The 20081-nt window shown below is 48.1% G+C and overlaps 1 protein-coding gene across 1 annotated transcript in view; it reads right to left on the bottom strand.

Annotated features, from left to right (window-relative positions):
- The window catches only part of dnah7 (dynein, axonemal, heavy chain 7), a 102357-nt gene that overhangs the window by 72075 nt on the left and 10201 nt on the right, over window positions 1-20081 (bottom strand). The window contains exons 18-27 of the mRNA XM_062456298.1: window positions 15546-15910; window positions 14803-14989; window positions 8335-8528; window positions 4921-5119; window positions 4451-4591; window positions 4152-4364; window positions 3843-3952; window positions 3522-3690; window positions 1640-1742; window positions 1052-1179 (exon numbers count right to left, since the gene is read on the bottom strand). Coding sequence (XP_062312282.1) covers window positions 1052-1179; window positions 1640-1742; window positions 3522-3690; window positions 3843-3952; window positions 4152-4364; window positions 4451-4591; window positions 4921-5119; window positions 8335-8528; window positions 14803-14989; window positions 15546-15910 — 1809 coding nt within the window. The remainder of the gene's footprint in view (window positions 1-1051; window positions 1180-1639; window positions 1743-3521; window positions 3691-3842; window positions 3953-4151; window positions 4365-4450; window positions 4592-4920; window positions 5120-8334; window positions 8529-14802; window positions 14990-15545; window positions 15911-20081) is intronic.

Below are 20081 nucleotides of genomic sequence, written 5' to 3'. Positions count from 1 at the left end.
TGTTGAGGCGGCGGGGGTGTTGTCGGCAGCTGCTGAATGTAACTAATAAAGTAACTTGTAATCTAACTTAGTTACTTTTAAAATCAAGTAACTTGTAAAGTAACTAAGTTACTTTTAAAATCAAGTAATCTGTAATGTAACTAAGTTACTTTTTCAAAGTAACTGTGGCAACACTGGTAGCATATGTGTGTGTGTGTAGCAGATGTGTGTGTTGCAGCTGTGTGTATGTGTGTGTGTAGCAGCTGTGTGTATGTGTGTTGAGTTGTAACTGATTTAACTACTTGTACTCGCTGTAAATTATATTATTGTTGCTTGCTTTCCTACAGGTACACTCTTGCACTTCTTGAGGTTCACGTTGTTTACAGTAATTTGTTTAACTACATGCTCTTATGTTCTTTCCCATTGGCACTTATTTGCTTTTCACAATGTATGCTTCATGTTTTGGCTCTCGTTGTTTATGATCAGTGACCTATGCACTTTTGTAAAGCTCTCTCTTGGAAGTCGATTTGGATAAAAGCGTCTGCTAAATGAATAAATGTAAATGTGCTCATGTACTGTCTCCCCACTACCCTCTGCTAAATGCATACATGTAAATGTAAATGTGTGTGTGTATGTAACCCGGAGTCAGGTGGCTGAGCGGTGAGGGTATCGTGGAGGGATAGTAATCTGAAGGTCGCCAGTTCGATACCCGGCCGTGCCACATGACGTTGTGTCCTTGGGCAAGGCACTTCACCCTACTTGCCTCGGGGGGAATGTCCCTGTACTTACTGTAAGTCGCTCTGGATAAGAGCGTCTGCTAAATGACTAAATGTAATGTAAATGTATGTATGTGTGTGTGTAGCAGCTGTGTGTGTATGTGTGTGTGTAGCAGCTGTGTGTGTAGCAGATGTCTGTGTGTATGTGTGTGTACGTGTGTGTGGGTGTAGCAGATGTGTGTGTAGCAGATGTGTGTGTGTGTAGCAGATGTGTGTGTGTGTGTGTGTGTGTGTGTGTGTAGCAGCTGTGTGTGTAGCAGATGTCTGTGTGTAGCAGCTGTGTGTGTGTGTAGCACCTTCAGGTTGTCGGGCAGGTCGGAGCGGCCAGCGTAGCCTGGGTTCATGGTGATGAAGACAGAGCAGGATGGGTCCAGCCTCAGCTCAGTGCCCTCAAACATCAGCAGCTCCACATGGGAGGTGATCCCTGACGAACACACCCAGGCCACACACACATGTTAATCATCAATGTAGTATCACCAAAATAAAAAACCACGACTACACCAATGATGTATCACTTGAGAAGCAAACATCCTGTCGTCTTGGGTAGTGGTTCTTATTTGGTCTCGTAGGGAGTCAGGTGGCTGAGCGGTGAGGGAGTCGGGCTAGTAATCTGAAGGTTGCCAGTTCGATTCCCAGCCGTGCCAAATAACGTTGCGTCCTTGGGCAAGGCACTTCACCCTACTTGCCTCGGGGGAATGTCCCTGTACTTACTGTAAGTCGCTCTGGATAAGAGCGTCTACTAAATGTAAATGTAAATGTCTCTGTTCTGTATCATTTGTGGTTCTCGGAAAATCAAAATCTGACACACACAAACACACACACACACACCATATCCCCACAATCACAAATTGACACACACAAACCATACCTCCTCCCATACACACCTCTCTGGATGGTGAGAATCTGCTGGGCCACCACTGAGAGCACCTCCAGATCGATGCGGTTGAACTCGTCGAAGCAAGCCCAGGCTCCACAGGACAGCAGGCCCTGCGCAGAGAGAGCACCAGCTCACAGAGAACCAGCTCACACACAGAGAGCACCAGCTCACACACAGATAGAGCACCAGCTCACACAGAGCACCAGCTCGCTCACAGAGAGCACCAGCTTACACACAGAGAGAGCACCAGCTCACAGAGAGCACCAGCTCACACACAGATAGAGCACCAGCTCTCACAGATAGAGCACCAGCTCACACACAGATAGAGCACCAGCTCTCACAGATAGAGCACCAGCTCACACACAGAGAGAGCACCAGCTCACACACAGAGAGAGCACCAGCTCTCACAGAGAGCACCAGCTCACACACAGAGAGAGCACCAGCTCACACACAGATAGAACACCAGCTCTCACAGAGAGCACCAGCTCTCACAGAGCACCAGCTCACACACAGAGAGAGCACCAGCTCACACACAGATAGAGCACCAGCTCACACACAGAGAGAGCACCAGCTCACAGAGAGCACCAGCTCACACACAGAGAGAGCACCAGCTCACACACAGAGAGAGCACCAGCTCACAGAGAGCACCAGCTCACACACAGATAGAGCACCAGCTCACACACAGATAGAGCACCAGCTCACACACAGAGAGAGCACCAGCTCACAGAGAGCACCAGCTCACACACAGAGAGAGCACCAGCTCTCACAGAGAGCACCAGCTCACACACAGATAGAGCACCAGCTCTCACAGAGAGCACCAGCTCACACACAGATAGAGCACCAGCTCTCACAGAGAGCACCAGCTCACACACAGATAGAGCACCAGCTCTCACAGAGAGCACCAGCTTACACACAGAGAGAGCACCAGCTCTCACAGAGCACCAGCTCTCACAGAGAGCACCAGCTTACACACAGAGAGAGCACCAGCTCTCACAGAGCACCAGCTCACAGAGAGCACCAGCTCTCACAGAGCACCAGCTCTCACAGAGCATCAGCTCTCACAGAGAGCACCAGCTCTCACAGAGCACCAGCTCACAGAGAGCACCAGCTCTCACAGAGCACCAGCTCTCACAGAGCACCAGCTCACAGAGAGAGCATTACTGGAGGTGGAGAGGACTGTCCTCTCCACCTCGACGACTGGAAAGTACAGAAAATATGAAGTGTCTGTGGAAAGGCTTAGGTTTCCTGAATGAGACTTCGGCTTTTTAGTCGGTAATTAGTCATTATAATCTCTAATTAGTCTTTATCTAAATCCAAGAAATATATATTTTTTGCCAGTATTATCTATCCCTATAAAATAACCAATTAAATTGGTTAATCAAAACTGAAACAAAGCTCGATGGTGAAATCTGGCAAAGCAAAGCAACGTGTACAAAGGCTGTTAACTGCCTTGTACCACACACACACACCGAGCGCTCACTGTTGCCAAGGCAACCACATCTTTCTGATTTCCAGTACAGTGGCATACCAATAATGTATAATAATAACTTCTTCTTTTTTTTAGGGGGGGGGGGGGTCGGTGATGGTGGTGGTCTGGTCCACCCTTCTGAAATCCTCTCATACACCATCCTGAAAGCCTCTCATACAACATTTGTAATTGTGTAACTGTGAATGCTTTTCAATGGCTTATATACAAGTTGTTTTATTATATGAGAAACAGTTTCACACATACTAATATGTGTGAAACCATAATTTCTCAGTTTGTATGTAAAAGTATTTTACTTGTCATATGAGTGAGTTTGGTTTCTTATGTGTATGTGAGAGGAGAAGTCCATGAATAATCATGGTGATTATGAATGGCGTCCCTCACAGCTCCTCAGACAACACACCTTGAAGAACTTCCCCAGGGCGATGTAGTCCAGGCCGTCGGAGCAGTTGAACACCACACACTGCTTGGCCACGGCCTTGGCCAAGTCCTTGGTGGTCTCGGTCTTGCCCGTCCCTGCCGGGCCCTCGGGGGCCCCACCCAGGTGCAGGTGCAGCGCCCCAAACAGGGTTCTGGAGTACGAGCCGTCAACAAATTCTTCATACACACTTATCACAGCATGGGATTCAATCATGCTTAAATATACAATGTTCACTACAATTACCACATTACTACTGCAGTAAAGGGTCAGAGGGGACAGTGAGGGGGCAGTGAGTGGTCATACCTGTAGCAGCGGTCAGTGAGGGGGGTGATGACCAGACGGGGGGTGTTCCCTAGGTACTCGTAGCCGTAAGCCAGACCAGCGTTGATCATCTTGGTTTGGAGCGTGTCTTCCTGGATGATGGTCACAAGGACAGGGTCACATATGGATTTGACCGGCACTGAAATTAAATTATTTTATTGTGGTAGGAGTGAGCTGAATTGAATATGGGTTAAAAGTGAAACAACCCCGGTTTAAAGAACAAATTAATTACTTTTACCATTGGATCTGTGATGTACACACACACTCACACACACAGACCCCCTGGCTCACCATCCAATAGTAGCGTAGCTGGCTGAGCCACTCAAAGTCGTTCTCGTCGCTGATGCCTTTCTGGCAGAGCAGTGAGAGCACATCCCTGGCATGGACGTCCAGCACTACTAGCGCCCCCAGAGTCACGCGGGCCTGCTTAGACAGCTTGCCTCGCACCAGCGTCACTATGTCGTCTATCTGGCTGTTGTTCTGCTGCAGGTACGCGTTCAGTGCCTAAGGGAGAGAGGTATGGTTGGTCACTGTGAGCTAGCCACAGGACCCCAGCAGAAGAGGCCCAGTTTGAGGTCGGTCCTGGTCACCTTCTGTCCTGAAGCAATGGCCTCGTGGATGTCCTTGGTCCAGTAGACCTGGGAGACACAAAGCACGGTCTGGCCTGGCCACGCCCGCACCCAGCTGGTTCTCTGGTCCTGGGGGTACGCCTCAATGGCTTCCCCGATCACCTGACACACACACAGGGTGGAAGAGTTAACAGCACACCTGCCCAAGAATCAATCCTTAGGAAACACACACATTACACATTACATAATACATTACACATTGCATTATACATTATGCATTACATCATACATTCCATTATACATTACATTTGATTCATTCAACACTTTCATCCAAAGCAAAGTACACAGGGTCCACATTAGTCAGATTTCCTGCATGCCTCCATATGTATATGATCTGTCTTAATCTATTGGATCCAGTCAACAATCGTAGGACTCTTTAAAGGGAGAAGTCTTGGTCAGGTGGTATCATCTGGGAGGTCCTGGGCAGTTACCTTCTGCAGCGAGCTGCGCATGCCATTCTCCAGCTCCAGCAACCACTTCTCCACCTGGCCTCGGGCCTTGGAGGTGGAGATGGTGTCCAGCAGCGCCACCACCTCCGCCTCACTGCTCATCATGTGGGTGATGTCCAGCACGTCAGTGAACACCACGCTGGCCACGCCCTCGAAGCACTTCTTCAGATGGGGCTGGACCCTGGGGGAGAGGAGAGAGCGTATTTTACGGAAAATAAGCTGCGGCTTGTACTCCGATTTTACAGTTTTCTTGTGCTTGTGCATCTTATATTTCGAAGCGGCTTATAGTCCGGTTTTAGAACACAAAAGTGGCTTCGTCTCAAGATCTCTACAGACCGTGCAGCTAATTTTATTCTCAACAGTTGAACGGGGGCTTATTACTTGAAAGAGGAATGATTTGTAATGAAAGTGAAAGTGCATCTTATATTCCAGTGCGGTTTATACTCAGATTTACAAACTCAAAGTCCTCATTCTGGGGGGGTGCGGCTTATACACGATGCGGCTTATTTTCTGTAAAATACGGTAGTCTGTTGCACCAGCTACACCCCCCTGTAGCAGCCTCTGTATTCATGTTGATCCACCAGAGGGTCAACACCCCGCTACAGTGTCATTTCCCCAGAGAGAAAATATTCCTTCCAAAATTGTTATTCTCTCATTTCTCGATCTTGTAATGTCTGTGTTTGTTACATAAAACCAGATGTTTGCAACTGGTTAATCCTAATCATCTGCGGATAATCTACTATTGATTGCAGTCTAGTTTTCCTGTGAACACAATAGAGATGGATTTAATTCGTCTCAGGCAACCCACTACCGAAAAGCATTTTGTAAACAATTGCTTTGAGATACCCTCTAATGATGCCTGTGGGGAATAGTGTTGTATTGAATAAATGCTTCTGGGAACCACTTAGAGGATCAATACAATTTTGTCAACATCAAAGAAGAAATGTAACAAACCAGACAACAACAGTAAATGGAGCAAGAAAGCAAAGATGACAAGGGGGAAAATCCTCTGAAAAACTAGGTTTGCATGGTTGGACAAGGTTTAATAAACCCCCAAAAACTTGATTGAACGGCAGACAGGCACATGCTGTTTTCTTACTTAAAACGGCGTTGAGATGGCGCGCCCTGTGAAAGGAAAGCATGCATGAGTCACCCCAACTCAGCCCAGCTACGGCTTCATCACACGCCTCCATATGCTTTTGAAAATCCCCGCTTGTCAGAAAAGCAAGGCTCTGTAGTGGGGCTGATGAAACTCCCAGCCGCGAAAGTTGGGGATGAATAGAGGATGAAAAGATATAAAATCCAAAAGAGGAAGAGAAAAGGGCTAAGTCCTCTTTGTCTGAAATCACATTCATTATTAACCAAATACTTTGGGTGAATAAGACAAGGGCTGCTTATCAGCCTGGGCCTGCTTCAGGGAGCCACTGGGAAGTTAAGTAGGCCAGGGTGTCACAGGGAGAAGAACAGTCTCTATAATTAAATTCCCACAGTAAGTACAGGATTTCCAAGACTTGAAATTAGTTTTCCAAGGCTTCTACTCAGTTAAATTGCTTTCCCCCCCGTTTCCTCCTTTTTCTTTTCTCTTCTGAGCATGTCTTCATGAAGAGGCAAAGCATGTTCTGTACACCATTGTGTCCATGTAGGCCAAGGTGCGGCGACATGTAGTGGGCGACATGTAGTGGGCGACATGTAGTGGCGACATGTAGTGGCGACATGTATTGGCGACATGTAGTGGGCGACTGTAGTGGCCGACTGTAGTGGGCGACATGTAGTGGGCGACATGTAGTGGCGACATGTAGTAGCGACATGTAGTGGGAGACATGTAGTGGGCGACATGTAGTGGCGACATGTAGTGGGCGACATGTATTGGCGACATGTAGTGGGCGACTGTAGTGGCCGACTGTAGTGGGCGACATGTAGTGGCGACATGTAGTGGGCGACATGTAGTGGCGACATGTAGTGGCGACATGTAGTGGCGACATGTAGTGGGCGACATGTATTGGCGACATGTAGTGGCGACATGTAGTGGCCGACATGTAGTGGCCGACATGTAGTGGCGACATGTAGTGGCGACATGTAGTGGGCGACTGTATTGGCGACATGTAGTGGGCGACATGTAGTGGGCGACTGTATTGGCGACATGTAGTGGGCGACATGTAGTGGGCGACATGTAGTGGCGACATGTAGTGGGCGACTGTATTGGCGACATGTAGTGGCGACATGTAGTGGCGACATGTAGTGGGCGACATGTAGTGGCGACATGTAGTGGGCGACTGTATTGGCGACATGTAGTGGCGACATGTAGTGGGCGACATGTAGTGGCGACATGTAGTGGGCGACATGTAGTGGCGACATGTAGTGGGCGACTGTATTGGCGACATGTAGTGGCGACATGTAGTGGGCGACTGTATTGGCGACATGTAGTGGCGACATGTAGTGGCGACATGTAGTGGGCGACTGTATTGGCGACATGTAGTGGGCGACATGTAGTGGCGACATGTAGTGGGCGACATGTAGTGGCGACATGTAGTGGGCGACTGTATTGGCGACATGTAGTGGGCGACTGTATTGGCGACATGTAGTGGCGACATGTAGTGGGCGACTGTATTGGCGACATGTAGTGGCGACATGTAGTGGGCGACTGTATTGGCGACATGTAGTGGCGACATGTAGTGGGCGACATGTAGTGGGCGACTGTATTGGCGACATGTAGTGGCCTCACACACAAACCTCACCATGGAGGATAAAAAAGTGTTGATTGAGCTATGTTCACAAATAAATGCCGACATTGCATAATCAAACTCTATCAAACAGCCCTACCACCCCATGGGAGCCCATCACACTCATCACAGCCCACAGGCATCAGTCTAACCTATAATGCAATAAAATAGCTAGATCATATCCTTGCAAAATAGATTTAAAAGTCTATCCCTTAAGAAGTACTGATTGTAACCTGAGCAATTCACAGGAAAGCCCCACCACAGAGCCCTGAGCGGGCACAGTTATGAATGATGGTCTTCTGTTGTGTTATCATGCCTTTCCTTCCAGTCCTGGCTTAGGTTAACTCTGAGCACAGGGCCCTGAGCGGGTTAGTCGGACTGTTGTCTCATTGCTACTATGCACGTTGGACAAGGGCAAATCCTCACATTCTTATGGATCTTTCCTATGGATCTTTCTACAAGAGACGTCTGAAAGGTCTTTACTGTACCTGGTAGGGTTTGTTCGATAAATCAAAGCTCTTGATCTGGTGGGTCATTGTAGTGTAAACTAAAGAGATCTTTATCTGTGTGGGGTCTTATCCTTGGGGAATCTTGTACCATGCAAGTCATCCAACTCTGTTGACTGTTGTTTTACCTATCAAGGCTTCAAAAATGAGTAAGAGGAACATCGACTCACCTGGTGGGATCTTTGGTCTCGGAGAGGATCTCCAGCAGCTCGTCGTTGGACAGGAAGAAGAATCGTGGGAAGAAAAGGCGTTTCCTTTCCAGGTACGTGTTGAGGCCCTTCAAGATCATATCCAGGAACTCGTTGGATTTCCTCAGCTTCTCCACCATCTTCTCGATGGCCACCACGGCCAGCACATGCTTGTCCTGTCAGAATAAGAAAAGTTAAATTAGTAGCAGAAAAATATAAATTGCATATTATTTTTGTTCATAAAATACAATGGACATGCCGATCAAACCCTCTTTTAACATGGGTGATCATGCACAAAAGCATTCCTGTGATAAAATATATAATTAGAGCAACCAGGATTTTTTTCAAGCTTATAGGAAACGCCTAATTTGAAGGATAGTTTGTTTTGTGCTGATATCAATGGCCTTGAGTCTCAATAATAGTTACTTTAAGTCATCCCCTTTCACAGCTACATATTTTAGTATAATTCCAAACATTAGGATCGGTGTTCCAGGGGAGGCTGAAATCCTGCTATAAACTGGAGCTTCTCCTGGGGCCTGTGGTGCAGAACAAGCCTGATCTCATCTGAGCTAATTCAACAAGTTCCCTCTGGACATCCCAGAAAGGCCCAGCGTCGATCTAATCTTGAAGGCTGGACAGCAGAATTCAGAAGCACGCTCTCATGGAGCGGCACTGGAAGGGAAGGCATGAATGATAACACAACAGAAGACCATCATTCATAACTACACACACAATTAGACACTAACAAGGCTTTCCATCTTATCACTGAACTCTTCTCTCCACACTGGGAGGTTTGACATGTATCTGATGGGCCCATAACGGAGAAGAAAAATGTGTCATCTATTCTGGTCTATACTTTTATGTAATCAAGATTGAAAAAGTATTGCGAGTCTGAATCCAAATGATGTGTTATCTATCTGTGGTAACTAATCTACAGTATTGAAAAGTTTGTAGACTGCTTGCTGTGCAGAAACAGACTGCCTTTAGGTAATCTCATCTACCCAGGAGTTGTTAGTAACTGCAGCTAACTCACTTTCAAGTCCTTACATGGCTTTGACTTGTTTTTGTCAAATTCAGGGTGTGTGTCAAAGTGTTTAGGTCAGTCACTATGGAAGACAAACTCTCAGATCTTGAACTGGGACCAGAATGATAATAACCATTAACACCAGGTGTTCCTACCTTCTGCCTAGCTACATAGTGGGCTGTGTGGACCCCTCACAGTATCACAGACAGAGATAATAATGGCTTTTTCCCCTTTCCTGATTGCTATTGATTTCTTATTACCTGTGCAGACTGAAGCCGAGGCACAGGCTGGAAATTGAACTTTAACAACGGCTTTCATGCTAAAATAGAGGCCTTTCTTTCTAGGAGACTCTAAAAGCAAGTAAGAGGAGCGAGGTAATCAGAAACCTTTTCTCGTTAAGCCCTCTTTAAATCTTCTATTGTAACCATGAAAATTTGTCATTTGACCATGCTAAGGGGTGACAGAAGAGACTGAATTTTGAGGGAATAAATCCCTTTTTATAGGATTTTATGGCTGATAGCAGCCATGCTCCAGACTTGTAACTATGGGAAACTGTAACCATGTCACTGGTATAAAAAAGGACTGAATCAGATAATCTACATCATTTGGTGAGGAAATACAACGATGGGCTGAACTAATGAGTTTGAATGGAGCAATTGTGCAAATGACCTGAGCTCTTTCAGGTCGGGTGGATGAGCATAAAGCTACGCATGCAAAAGTGATGAAGGGACATTGAGCTTTTCAGAATCACATGAAATGTGATTTCAGCTCATCTCTTGGTACAATATGATGAGTTTTTAGTTGAATGGATCACAGTGGTGTATAAATAAGGTCATAATAGTATGTAACTTCATCAGGTGGAATACTTGACCCAGATTTAGTGAAAGAGTGGACCTTAAACACCCATGTGCACACACACAGACTAAATGTACTTCAGTATTGTTCTGCTCCGACAAAAGGCCTGCAACAGTGTGAGAGGGTTGTCACAGTCAGACACACTCTCCTCCTGGGTCAGACACACTGACAGCTCAGTAAGGATTTCTCCTGGTTCAACACTCCACTCCACCGCACTGTTGTGTACGTGTATGTCTAGCATACTTGTACATACACATCTCAGTGCATTCTTTCACACACCAGTGTGATGGCAGAAACCCGCTGACTCCCAGTGAGGGTGTTCTGGCTGTGCCAGGGCTGCCATGAGTACGAGTCTCTTCCATTCATTTGAGTTTTTATCTACCATTTTGTCCACAAGAGAGGGTAACTGATACACTTGAGTGGAGAGTAAATACTGGCGAAGAAAGCAGGTGTGCTGATTGATCTGAGAAGCTGTAGAGTCTACAGTGTAGACCTTCAGCAGCCCCTAGTGGCTGCTGCCGCTCAGAAGCATGTTCAGCATATTGCGGTATGTACTGTATAAGGAGAAGCATCTACTGGTGATACTGGGGTATGTACTGTATAAGAAGAAGAATCTACTGGTGATAATGGGGTATGTACTGTATAAGGAGAAGCATCGACTGGTGATACTGGGGTATGTACTGTATAAGGCAGGGGTGGGGAACCAAGGGCCATTTGGATATTTATAAAATCATTTGGGGGCCGTACAGAATTATCAACTTAAAAATGTGCCTGCTATATTTGGTCAAACATTTAATTAACTCACCCCTAATGTGATGGCTGGAACTGCTTCTCTTTGGTGACGTTTGTGATGTTAGCTGGCACGGATGCAGCCTGCTTTGACTAGGGGTGCGTGCATCGAACATTTCTTGGGGGGTATCATGATTACGGAAAGGGATCGTATAATTTTTTATATTGCTACCATTTTTTAGACTGTTTATCGATCTGAGTGTTAATCAGGCGAGGAGCCATACGTTGTAAACATTCGGGGCTTAGCCCAAACCAACAACGTATTCTGGGTTTGATTTGCTAGAAAGGAACTCCACACTTAATGCGAGCGCGCAGAGGGCGCGAGTGAAATATTTTGGTACATTGGTACGCAACGCTGCGCACCTCCACGGACCTCTTCCACATATTAAAATAGTGCTGCTGCCAACAAATAATGCACCTAATAATATGGTTCCTGCAGTGCCATGGCGGGCCGGACCAAATGATTTCGGGCTGGACGTTCCCCACCCCTGGTATAAGGAGAAGCATCTACTGGTGATAATGGGGTATGTACTGTATAAGAAGAAGCATCTACTGGTGATACTGGGGTATGTACTGTATAAGGAGAAGAATCTACTGGTGATAATGGAGCCTACTTGATTTTGACTTCTAAAAATGTATTATTGGATTAATTGGTTGGCTTATTAGTTTGCTGCTATACTGAAACAGCAACAAAAGGAAACAACAAAATAAACAACCATCACTAAGAAGCCAATTTGCTGTTGCATAACAATTGTACTGTGCTTTATCAAGCAAAATAGCCCTTTCTCATAGCTGCACTGTAAAAAAAACTGGAACAATCTGGCAGCTAGGACGCCAGATTAAACCCATTAAATTCAGTCAGGTGTCTGAGCGGTTGGCTGAGCGGTTAGAGAATCGGGCTAGTAACCAGTCGCTGGTTCGATTCCCGGCCATGCAACATGACGTTGTGTCCTTGGGCAAGGCACTTCACCCTACTTGCCTCGGGGGAATGTCCCTGTACTTACTGTAAGTCGCTCTGGATAAGAGCGTCTGCTAAATGACTAAATGTAAATTGCAGTAAAAAAAAATATATATTAACATTAATTAACCGTAAAATAATTGTAATTTTCCTGTAATAAATTTACAAGATATATCTGTAATATTACATTACAGGCTGTTCTTTGCCTGTAAATATGACTTTTATTAATTGAACTTCTCTGTAAAAAACAGCATTTCTAATTTTAAATGTGTACTATTATCCTGAATGAACCAGATTTGCGGGGGGGAAAACGATTTGTAATTGTACAAACATATACGTTGTGCATGTTCCCATTATAAACCCACGTTATGACACGTTCCAGTACCAAATTTACAAGATATATCTGTAATATTACATTACATGCTGTTCTTTACCGGTAAATCATACTTTTATTAATTAAACTTCAATGTACAAATACAGCATTTTCAATTAATACAAATATTAAATAATCCAAAACAATATATCACGATTGAACGTGTTCATCCAAAACATGTTGTGTGCACAACATACAGCAGTATCCAGATATTTACAACTGTAGCGCTGGCTAGCTGTATGAATTGGCGAAGAATATTGCTTGCCGCATGTCTGTCCAATTGGACAGGTTAGATCGCCATCTAACTGGACAACATTCACACTCAGGGTGAACACTTAATTTATCCAAACTACAGACCATCACATTACACATATCAAAACAGAACGAACACAACAACAAAACTCCAAACAATGTTTATCTAACTAAGCTTATACCATTAACTCTGTAGCTTTTCAGCTTGCCGCGGGGATTTCTGGGTAACAGGAGCGTTGCCGCTACACAACTATCTAATCAACTTTCCTTCGTCCTACTCTTGAGTCTTTACATGTATTCATTTAGCAGACGCTTTTATCCAAAGCGATTTCCAAGAGAGAGCTTTACTAAAAGTGCATTGGTCAATGATCATAAACAACGAGATAGCCCCAAAAAGGCTTTTGCAGGCTTTTGTAGTCTTTGATATTGACTGGTGCATGCTGGGATTGCATGACGTCAACTACCCGAGCTCAGTTCACAATTCAAGGTTACTATGTCTAAACCAAAAATTATGTTATTAAGAAGTTATTTGTCCGTGGGATGAAAGTAAATATCTGCAAAATAACTGTTAAACTAGCTAGTTTTGAAATTATGTGTTTTAACAAAACATTTTGGTGAAAATGTTATTAATATTTGTAAACAAAATTACATTTAGTGTATTTTTAAGTAATAACATTTGGCTGTAATTTTTATGTAAAAATATAAATTTACAGTTTGCCATTGTCTTTCTATCTGTATTTCCTGTAATTCAGAAATACAGAAAAAAACACGTATAATTTACAGAAAAAGTCTGGTAATTTCTTATTTATTTTTTACAGTGTGATGTGATTATTGCTGATTTGACAAATAGCAACATCACATGTGGTCTCCTGGTGAGGAAACAGATTCGTCTGACCTTGTGACTTTCCCTCCTTGTTGTAGAAAACATTTGTGCACTATACGAAACACATGAGGAGACACACCCTTTACCTATAACCAGGCCCAAACGTAATACGCAGGCACAGAATTCCAACGAAAACCCGCATATTTTAAATCGAACGCATTGGTCTGAGGAAAAATGTAAATAAACTTCTAAACTCATATTACGTCTATTATTAAAACGTTAGCCAAAAATGCTAAGAATTGAAAAGGAAACACTTATCCACCAAGAGACAAGGCCAGGGAGTTTCCAGGCGATCTTTATGAGGATGGATCAATACTTTTTTGCAAAATCTGTCAACATTCAATCGACCATATTCGGCGTCAAACTGTTGTGGAACATCTTCAGTCGCTCTGACATAAGAACAGGAAGGCTAGCGGAATTCCGCAGATTTTCAGTGTATTACATATGGGACTGCCCATAACCCCACACCGTACACAAACACACTCATATCACCCACACACCATACCACACAAATTCACCCCCAGACACACATTCACCAACACTCCAACGTCACCCATACCCCCACACACACAAACTCACACACACAGCTTCACAGCACACAGGAGCAACACTAACACACAGACAGTGAGACTGTAGCTGTTTTCCTTGTGACCCCACACAGCATCTTCCTTCCAGACAAAATCCATCATTTCTATTTGATGGTGCATTCAGCCAGAGTTTGTGAAGGATGCTGCCTGATATTGATGTGTCTCATTGCAGGTCTACTGAGGACGCCAATTACCCTTTAGAGATTCTCTAGGGGTGCTGGTGTGGCCGTGTTAGTGTGTGTGTTTGTGTGTGTGTGTGTGTGTTAAGGCACCTGCAGGGACTGGTTGTTATTAAAACATAAGGTTTGCCATAATAACTAGTCTGGCAACTCATCCATCAAAGAATTCCAGTCTGGGTTGGACAGCTCCAACCCAAACAAGGACGACCTAGAACACACATGTACACACACACACACACACACACACACACACACACACACACACACACACTAATGCACATGTACACAAACACACACACTAATGCACATGTACACAAACACACACACTAATGCACATGTAAACACACAGAGACACTAATGCACATGTACACACACACACACTAACATGGTCACACCACCAGAAGACAAATAGACTTCACCCGCCTCCTTGCATTTAAACGCCTCTTTTTGACAGTGTATGCTGGACAAATGGTCATCCAACCTTCTAATGACATGCAAGCAATCTAAAAAAATCATCACACAGTTTTGCATGTGTGTGCGTGTGTGTTACCAGGGAGACATGCTTCATGGTGTCTCGCCAAGTCTTGTCGACGGCGGTGAAGCGCCGGCCCTCCTCGGGCATCTGGGCCATGATGTCTGGGGAGCTGAAGATGGGCTCCAGGTACAGCCAGGTGGACTGCACCTTCAGCCACTCGTCCAGGATCTCCTGCAGCAGCAGCAGGGTGCCCTCCCACTCCCTGCCAGCACCAAGCACACACAGGGCTTCAAATTGCGACCATTTTGGTCACATATGCTCCCAAAATCTTATCTGTGTAACCTCTAAATATATTTGGCAGCATTTGTGCAAATAATCCTTATGGTGCGACTTGTTTTATTTATTTACAAAACGCTTGCTATTAGCCTACTGCACAGTATGTGCCTGCTGTGAGCATATACAGTGACCGGCCTACCGTTCTATCCAACGTTATATAACCAGTTAAACTTCATCCTTAAGTTAATTTCGAGCCTTGACACAGGAGAGGGCCTCAAATATCACACACACTGGGGGATTTAGCTTCCCTTGTTCACTAGTGGAACCTTCTTTTGGGACTAACGATGTATCAAATGATTCTTCCTTTTCTATTCTTGAGGTGGGGACACCTGGATGACTATCTACTGGAATACAACATCACATCCATGTATGTGTGTTCCTCTTTTGTTCTGCTCTGACACTGCAAGTCTATCTAATGAGTCACGGGTGTATAGAATAGCAGGCGTTCTGTACAGTAGATTTGAGAGTTCATATCCCCTTACCGTATCTCCAGCTCGAAGGGCTTGATGAACGGTGATCCTCTCATTGTTTGGGTCTTCACGATGTGGTCGTCAAGCAATGTCTGGACCTCCTCCACGGAGGACAGGATGCAGGTGCCAGTCTCCCTGTAGGGCAGAAGACTGAACTCCATGTCTCCCCACTCCTGGATCATCTTCTCCAGGGCCTTCTCTAGGGAGTGCTCCTTGCTGGCTGCCTCGCTGATGCCCTCCAGCTTGCCCAGGTGGGCTTCCAGGTTCATGGGCAGGAAGCGAGCCACGCAGGCCTCCTCAGTCGAGCGCAGAGGGAAGCCCACCGCCGCCGACATGGCGTCCCAGTGGCGGTCGCGGAGTCCGGGGTTACACAGCACCTGGGGGGGGCAGGGGATGTAGGGTTACACAGCACCTGGGGGGGGCAGGGGATGTAGGGTTACACAGCACCTGGGGGGGGCAGGGGATGTAGGGTTACACAGCACCTGGGGGGGGCAGGGGATGTAGGGTTACACAGCACCTGGGGGGGGCAGGGGATGTAGGGTTACACAGCACCTGGGGGGGGCAGGGGATGTAGGGTTACACAGCACCTGGGGGGGGCAGGGGATGTAGGGTTACACAGCACCTGGGGGGGGCAGGGGATGTAGGGTTACACAGCACCTGGGGGGGGCAGGGGATGTAGGGTTACACAGCACCTGGGGGGGGCAGGGGATGTAGGGTTACACAGCACCTGGGGGGGGCAGGGGATGTAGGGTTACACAGCACCTGGGGGGGGCAGGGGATGTAGGGTTACACAGCACCTGGGGGGGGCAGGGGATGTAGGGTTACACAGCACCTGGGGGGGGCAGGGGATGTAGGGTTACACAGCACCTGGGGGGGGCAGGGGATGTAGGGTTACACAGCACCTGGGGGGGGCAGGGGATGTAGGGTTACACAGCACCTGGGGGGGGCAGGGGATGTAGGGTTACACAGCACCTGGGGGGGGCAGGGGATGTAGGGTTACACAGCACCTGGGGGGGAGGGTTACACAGCACCTGGGGGGGGCAGGGGATGTAGGGTTACACAGCACCTGGGGGGGGCAGGGGATGTAGGGTTACACAGCACCTGGGGGGGGCAGGGGATGTAGGGTTACACAGCACCTGGGGGGGGCAGGGGATGTAGGGTTACACAGCACCTGGGGGGGGCAGGGGATGTAGGGTTACACAGCACCTGGGGGGGGCAGGGGATGTAGGGTTACACAGCACCTGGGGGGGGCAGGGGATGTAGGGTTACACAGCACCTGGGGGGGGCAGGGGATGTAGGGTTACACAGCACCTGGGGGGGGCAGGGGATGTAGGGTTACACAGCACCTGGGGGGGGCAGGGGATGTAGGGTTACACACCACCTGGGGGGGAGGGTTACATAGCACCTGTGGGAGGGGGGGGGTTACACAGCACCTGGGGGGGGGGGGTTACACAGCACCTGGGGGGGGCAGGGGATGTAGGGTTACACAGCACCTGGGGGGGAGGGTTACATAGCACCTGTGGGAGGGGGGGGGTTACACAGCACCTGGGGGGGGCAGGGGATGTAGGGTTACACAGCACCTGGGGGGGGCAGGGGATGTAGGGTTACACAGCACCTGGGGGGGAGGGTTACATAGCACCTGTGGGAGGGGGGGGGTTACACAGCACCTGGGGGGGGCAGGGGATGTAGGGTTACACAGCACCTGGGGGGGGGGGTTACATAGCACCTGTGGGAGGGGGGGGGTTACACAGCACCTGGGGGGGGGGGTTACACACCACCTGGGGGGGGGGGTTACACCACCTGGGGGGGGGGGTTACACAGCACCTGGGGGGGGGGGTTACACCACCTGGGGGGGGGGGGTTACACCACCTGGGGGGGGGGGGTTACACAGCACCTGGGGGGGGGGTTACACCACCTGGGGGGGGGGGTTACACAGCACCTGGGGGGGGGGGGGTTACACAGCACCTGGGGGGGGGGTTACACCACCTGGGGGGGGGGGTTACACAGCACCTGGGGGGGGGGGGTTACACCACCTGGGGGGGGGGGTTACACAGCACCTGGGGGGGGGGGGGTTACACAGCACCTGGGGGGGGGGTTACACCACCTGGGGGGGGGGTTACACAGCACCTGGGGGGGGGGGGGTTACACAGCACCTGGGGGGGGGGGGTTACACCACCTGGGGGGGGGGTTACACAGCACCTGGGGGGGGGGGGTTACACAGCACCTGGGGGGGGGGGTTACACCACCTGGGGGGGGGGGGGTTACACAGCACCTGGGGGGGGGGGGTTACACCACCTGGGGGGGGGGGGGTTACACAGCACCTGGGGGGGGGGGGTTACACAGCACCTGGGGGGGGGGGTTACACCACCTGGGGGGGGGGGGGTTACACAGCACCTGGGGGGGGGGGGTTACACAGCACCTGGGGGGGGGTTACACAGCACCTGGGGGGGGGGGTTACACCACCTGGGGGGGGGGGGTTACACAGCACCTGGGGGGGGGGGGTTACACCACCTGGGGGGGGGGGTTACACCACCTGGGGGGGGGGTTACACAGCACCTGGGGGGGGGGGTTACACCACCTGGGGGGGGGAGTTACACAGCACCTTGGGGGGGAGGATTACACAGCACCTTGGGGGGAGGATTACACAGCACCTTGGGGGGGGAGGATTACACAGCACCTTGGGGGGAGGATTACACAGCACCTTGGGGGGGGAGGATTACACAGCACCTTGGGGGGAGGATTACACAGCACCTGGGGGGGGGGGTTACACAGCACCTGGGGGGGGGGTTACACAGCACCTGGGGGGGGGGTTACACAGCACCTGGGGGGGGAGGATTACACAGCACCTGGGGGGGGGGGGGTTACACAGCACCTGGGGGGGGAGGATTACACAGCACCTTGGGGGGGGAGTTACACAGCACCTGGGGGGGGGGGGGTTACACAGCACCTGGGGGGGGAGTTACACAGCACCTGGGGGGGGGGGGTTACACAGCACCTGGGGGGGCGGGGGTTACACAGCACCTGGGGGGGGGGTTACACAGCACCTGGGGGGGCGGGGTAGCAGTAATAGCAATATGGATTTTCAGTATGGATTTTTATGATGAGTACTGCAGGGCTTGAAATTGCTAGCATTTTGGTTGCATATGCTACCGAAATTGTGTCTGTGCGAGCTCAAAATATATTTGGGAGCAGGGCTCGAAATTGGGACCCGCCAAGCGCCAATGGCGTGTAGATTTTTGGGCTGGCGACTAAATTGTGTCCAATGTTCCGCCATTTGGCAAGTGAAATTGCGGAGTACAGCTCCCGACTTCCGCGCCAGTCATGGTTAAAAAAAGCTTGCAACGCCAACACGAACAGTTGTGCGTGCATCTAGGTGGCAGAAAACTGGGAAGATAGCCTTTATAACAGCTAGAGAATGACACGGATAATACAAGTAGTTAGATTTCAAAAGACAAATGCTGTCATCCTCGACCTTTTTTAAGAGAGAAAGAATTCCCCATTGATCTGTCACATCAGAATTTTGTTTTGGGTCACGAAAGTCTTGACATTTGAGTGAGAATGTCGCCCGGTAGATCGCATTAGGCGGCAGCCATGTCTTCACGTCATGTCACAAAGTTCATAATTTTACAGTTTTACAGTCAATTCTACACCTAAAAAGTCGAACAGGGCAGCTTTCAAGAGATATGGGAATTCTGCTTTTATCCAGCTGGTCCGAGTATTTTTGTGATTTGTGTAAAACTGGCAATCTGTGTGAGACTGCGTCCCCGTTACACTGTTTTGACGTTGTTAGCCTCAGTCAGACTCGGGTTGCTCACTGGCAGTGTGCACAATGTTGTATTTCACTCCATTCTACACTATAAACGTCAGGGAGGCTGCCTTTTGTAGATACAAGCCTGCTGAAGATAGCCAGCATCTCTGATTTCTTTAACCGAGCATGTTTCATTCGTCATTTGCCTGAGAAAGCGACCTCCGTTAGCCAGGCTAGTTTTGCCCGATCACTTGGTCGGGCTATTTAAAGGTATCGGGGTCAAGTGACTTTTGTGCATGGACAAATGAAACGTAAATGTACGTGTTCAAAAAGTTAATGTCAAGCCCTGAAATCCAGTGGCCAGAGATATATGATGACCTGATCGACACGAGTAGTAAGCCCCTGGAACCCCCTGAATTAATAAATTATTTCAAAAAGTAAAATTGTTTGATTTTGTTTAATCCATTCTGATAGTGATTTACAATGATATTAAAATCATAGGTAAAGGTTGTTTATGTCAAACTATTTCAGAGTACGTCTGAAATGCCAGGTTTAATTTTGGCCGGTAAAAAATATTATTGGCTGGTAACTTTTTTCATCTACCAGCCATTTTGGCTGGTAAGCCAAAAAGTTAATTTCGAGCCCTGTTTGGGAGCATTTGTGCAAGTGCAAATAATCAGCGGGACAAGTTTTCCCTTTCTTTTCAGCATCAGCAATACAAGGTGTTGCAGTGACAGCGTGTGAAATGGTTGAGTGTCACGACGAATGTGTGAGACTTGAGAGCCCTGAATTCATCGTAA

The sequence above is a fragment of the Osmerus eperlanus genome, chromosome 3 (genome assembly GCF_963692335.1).
Source record: "Osmerus eperlanus chromosome 3, fOsmEpe2.1, whole genome shotgun sequence".
In the NCBI taxonomy this organism is placed as follows: domain Eukaryota; kingdom Metazoa; phylum Chordata; class Actinopteri; order Osmeriformes; family Osmeridae; genus Osmerus; species Osmerus eperlanus.
Note: the sequence above shows the minus strand (reverse complement) of the source record. Positions and strands in the feature narration are given on the sequence as shown.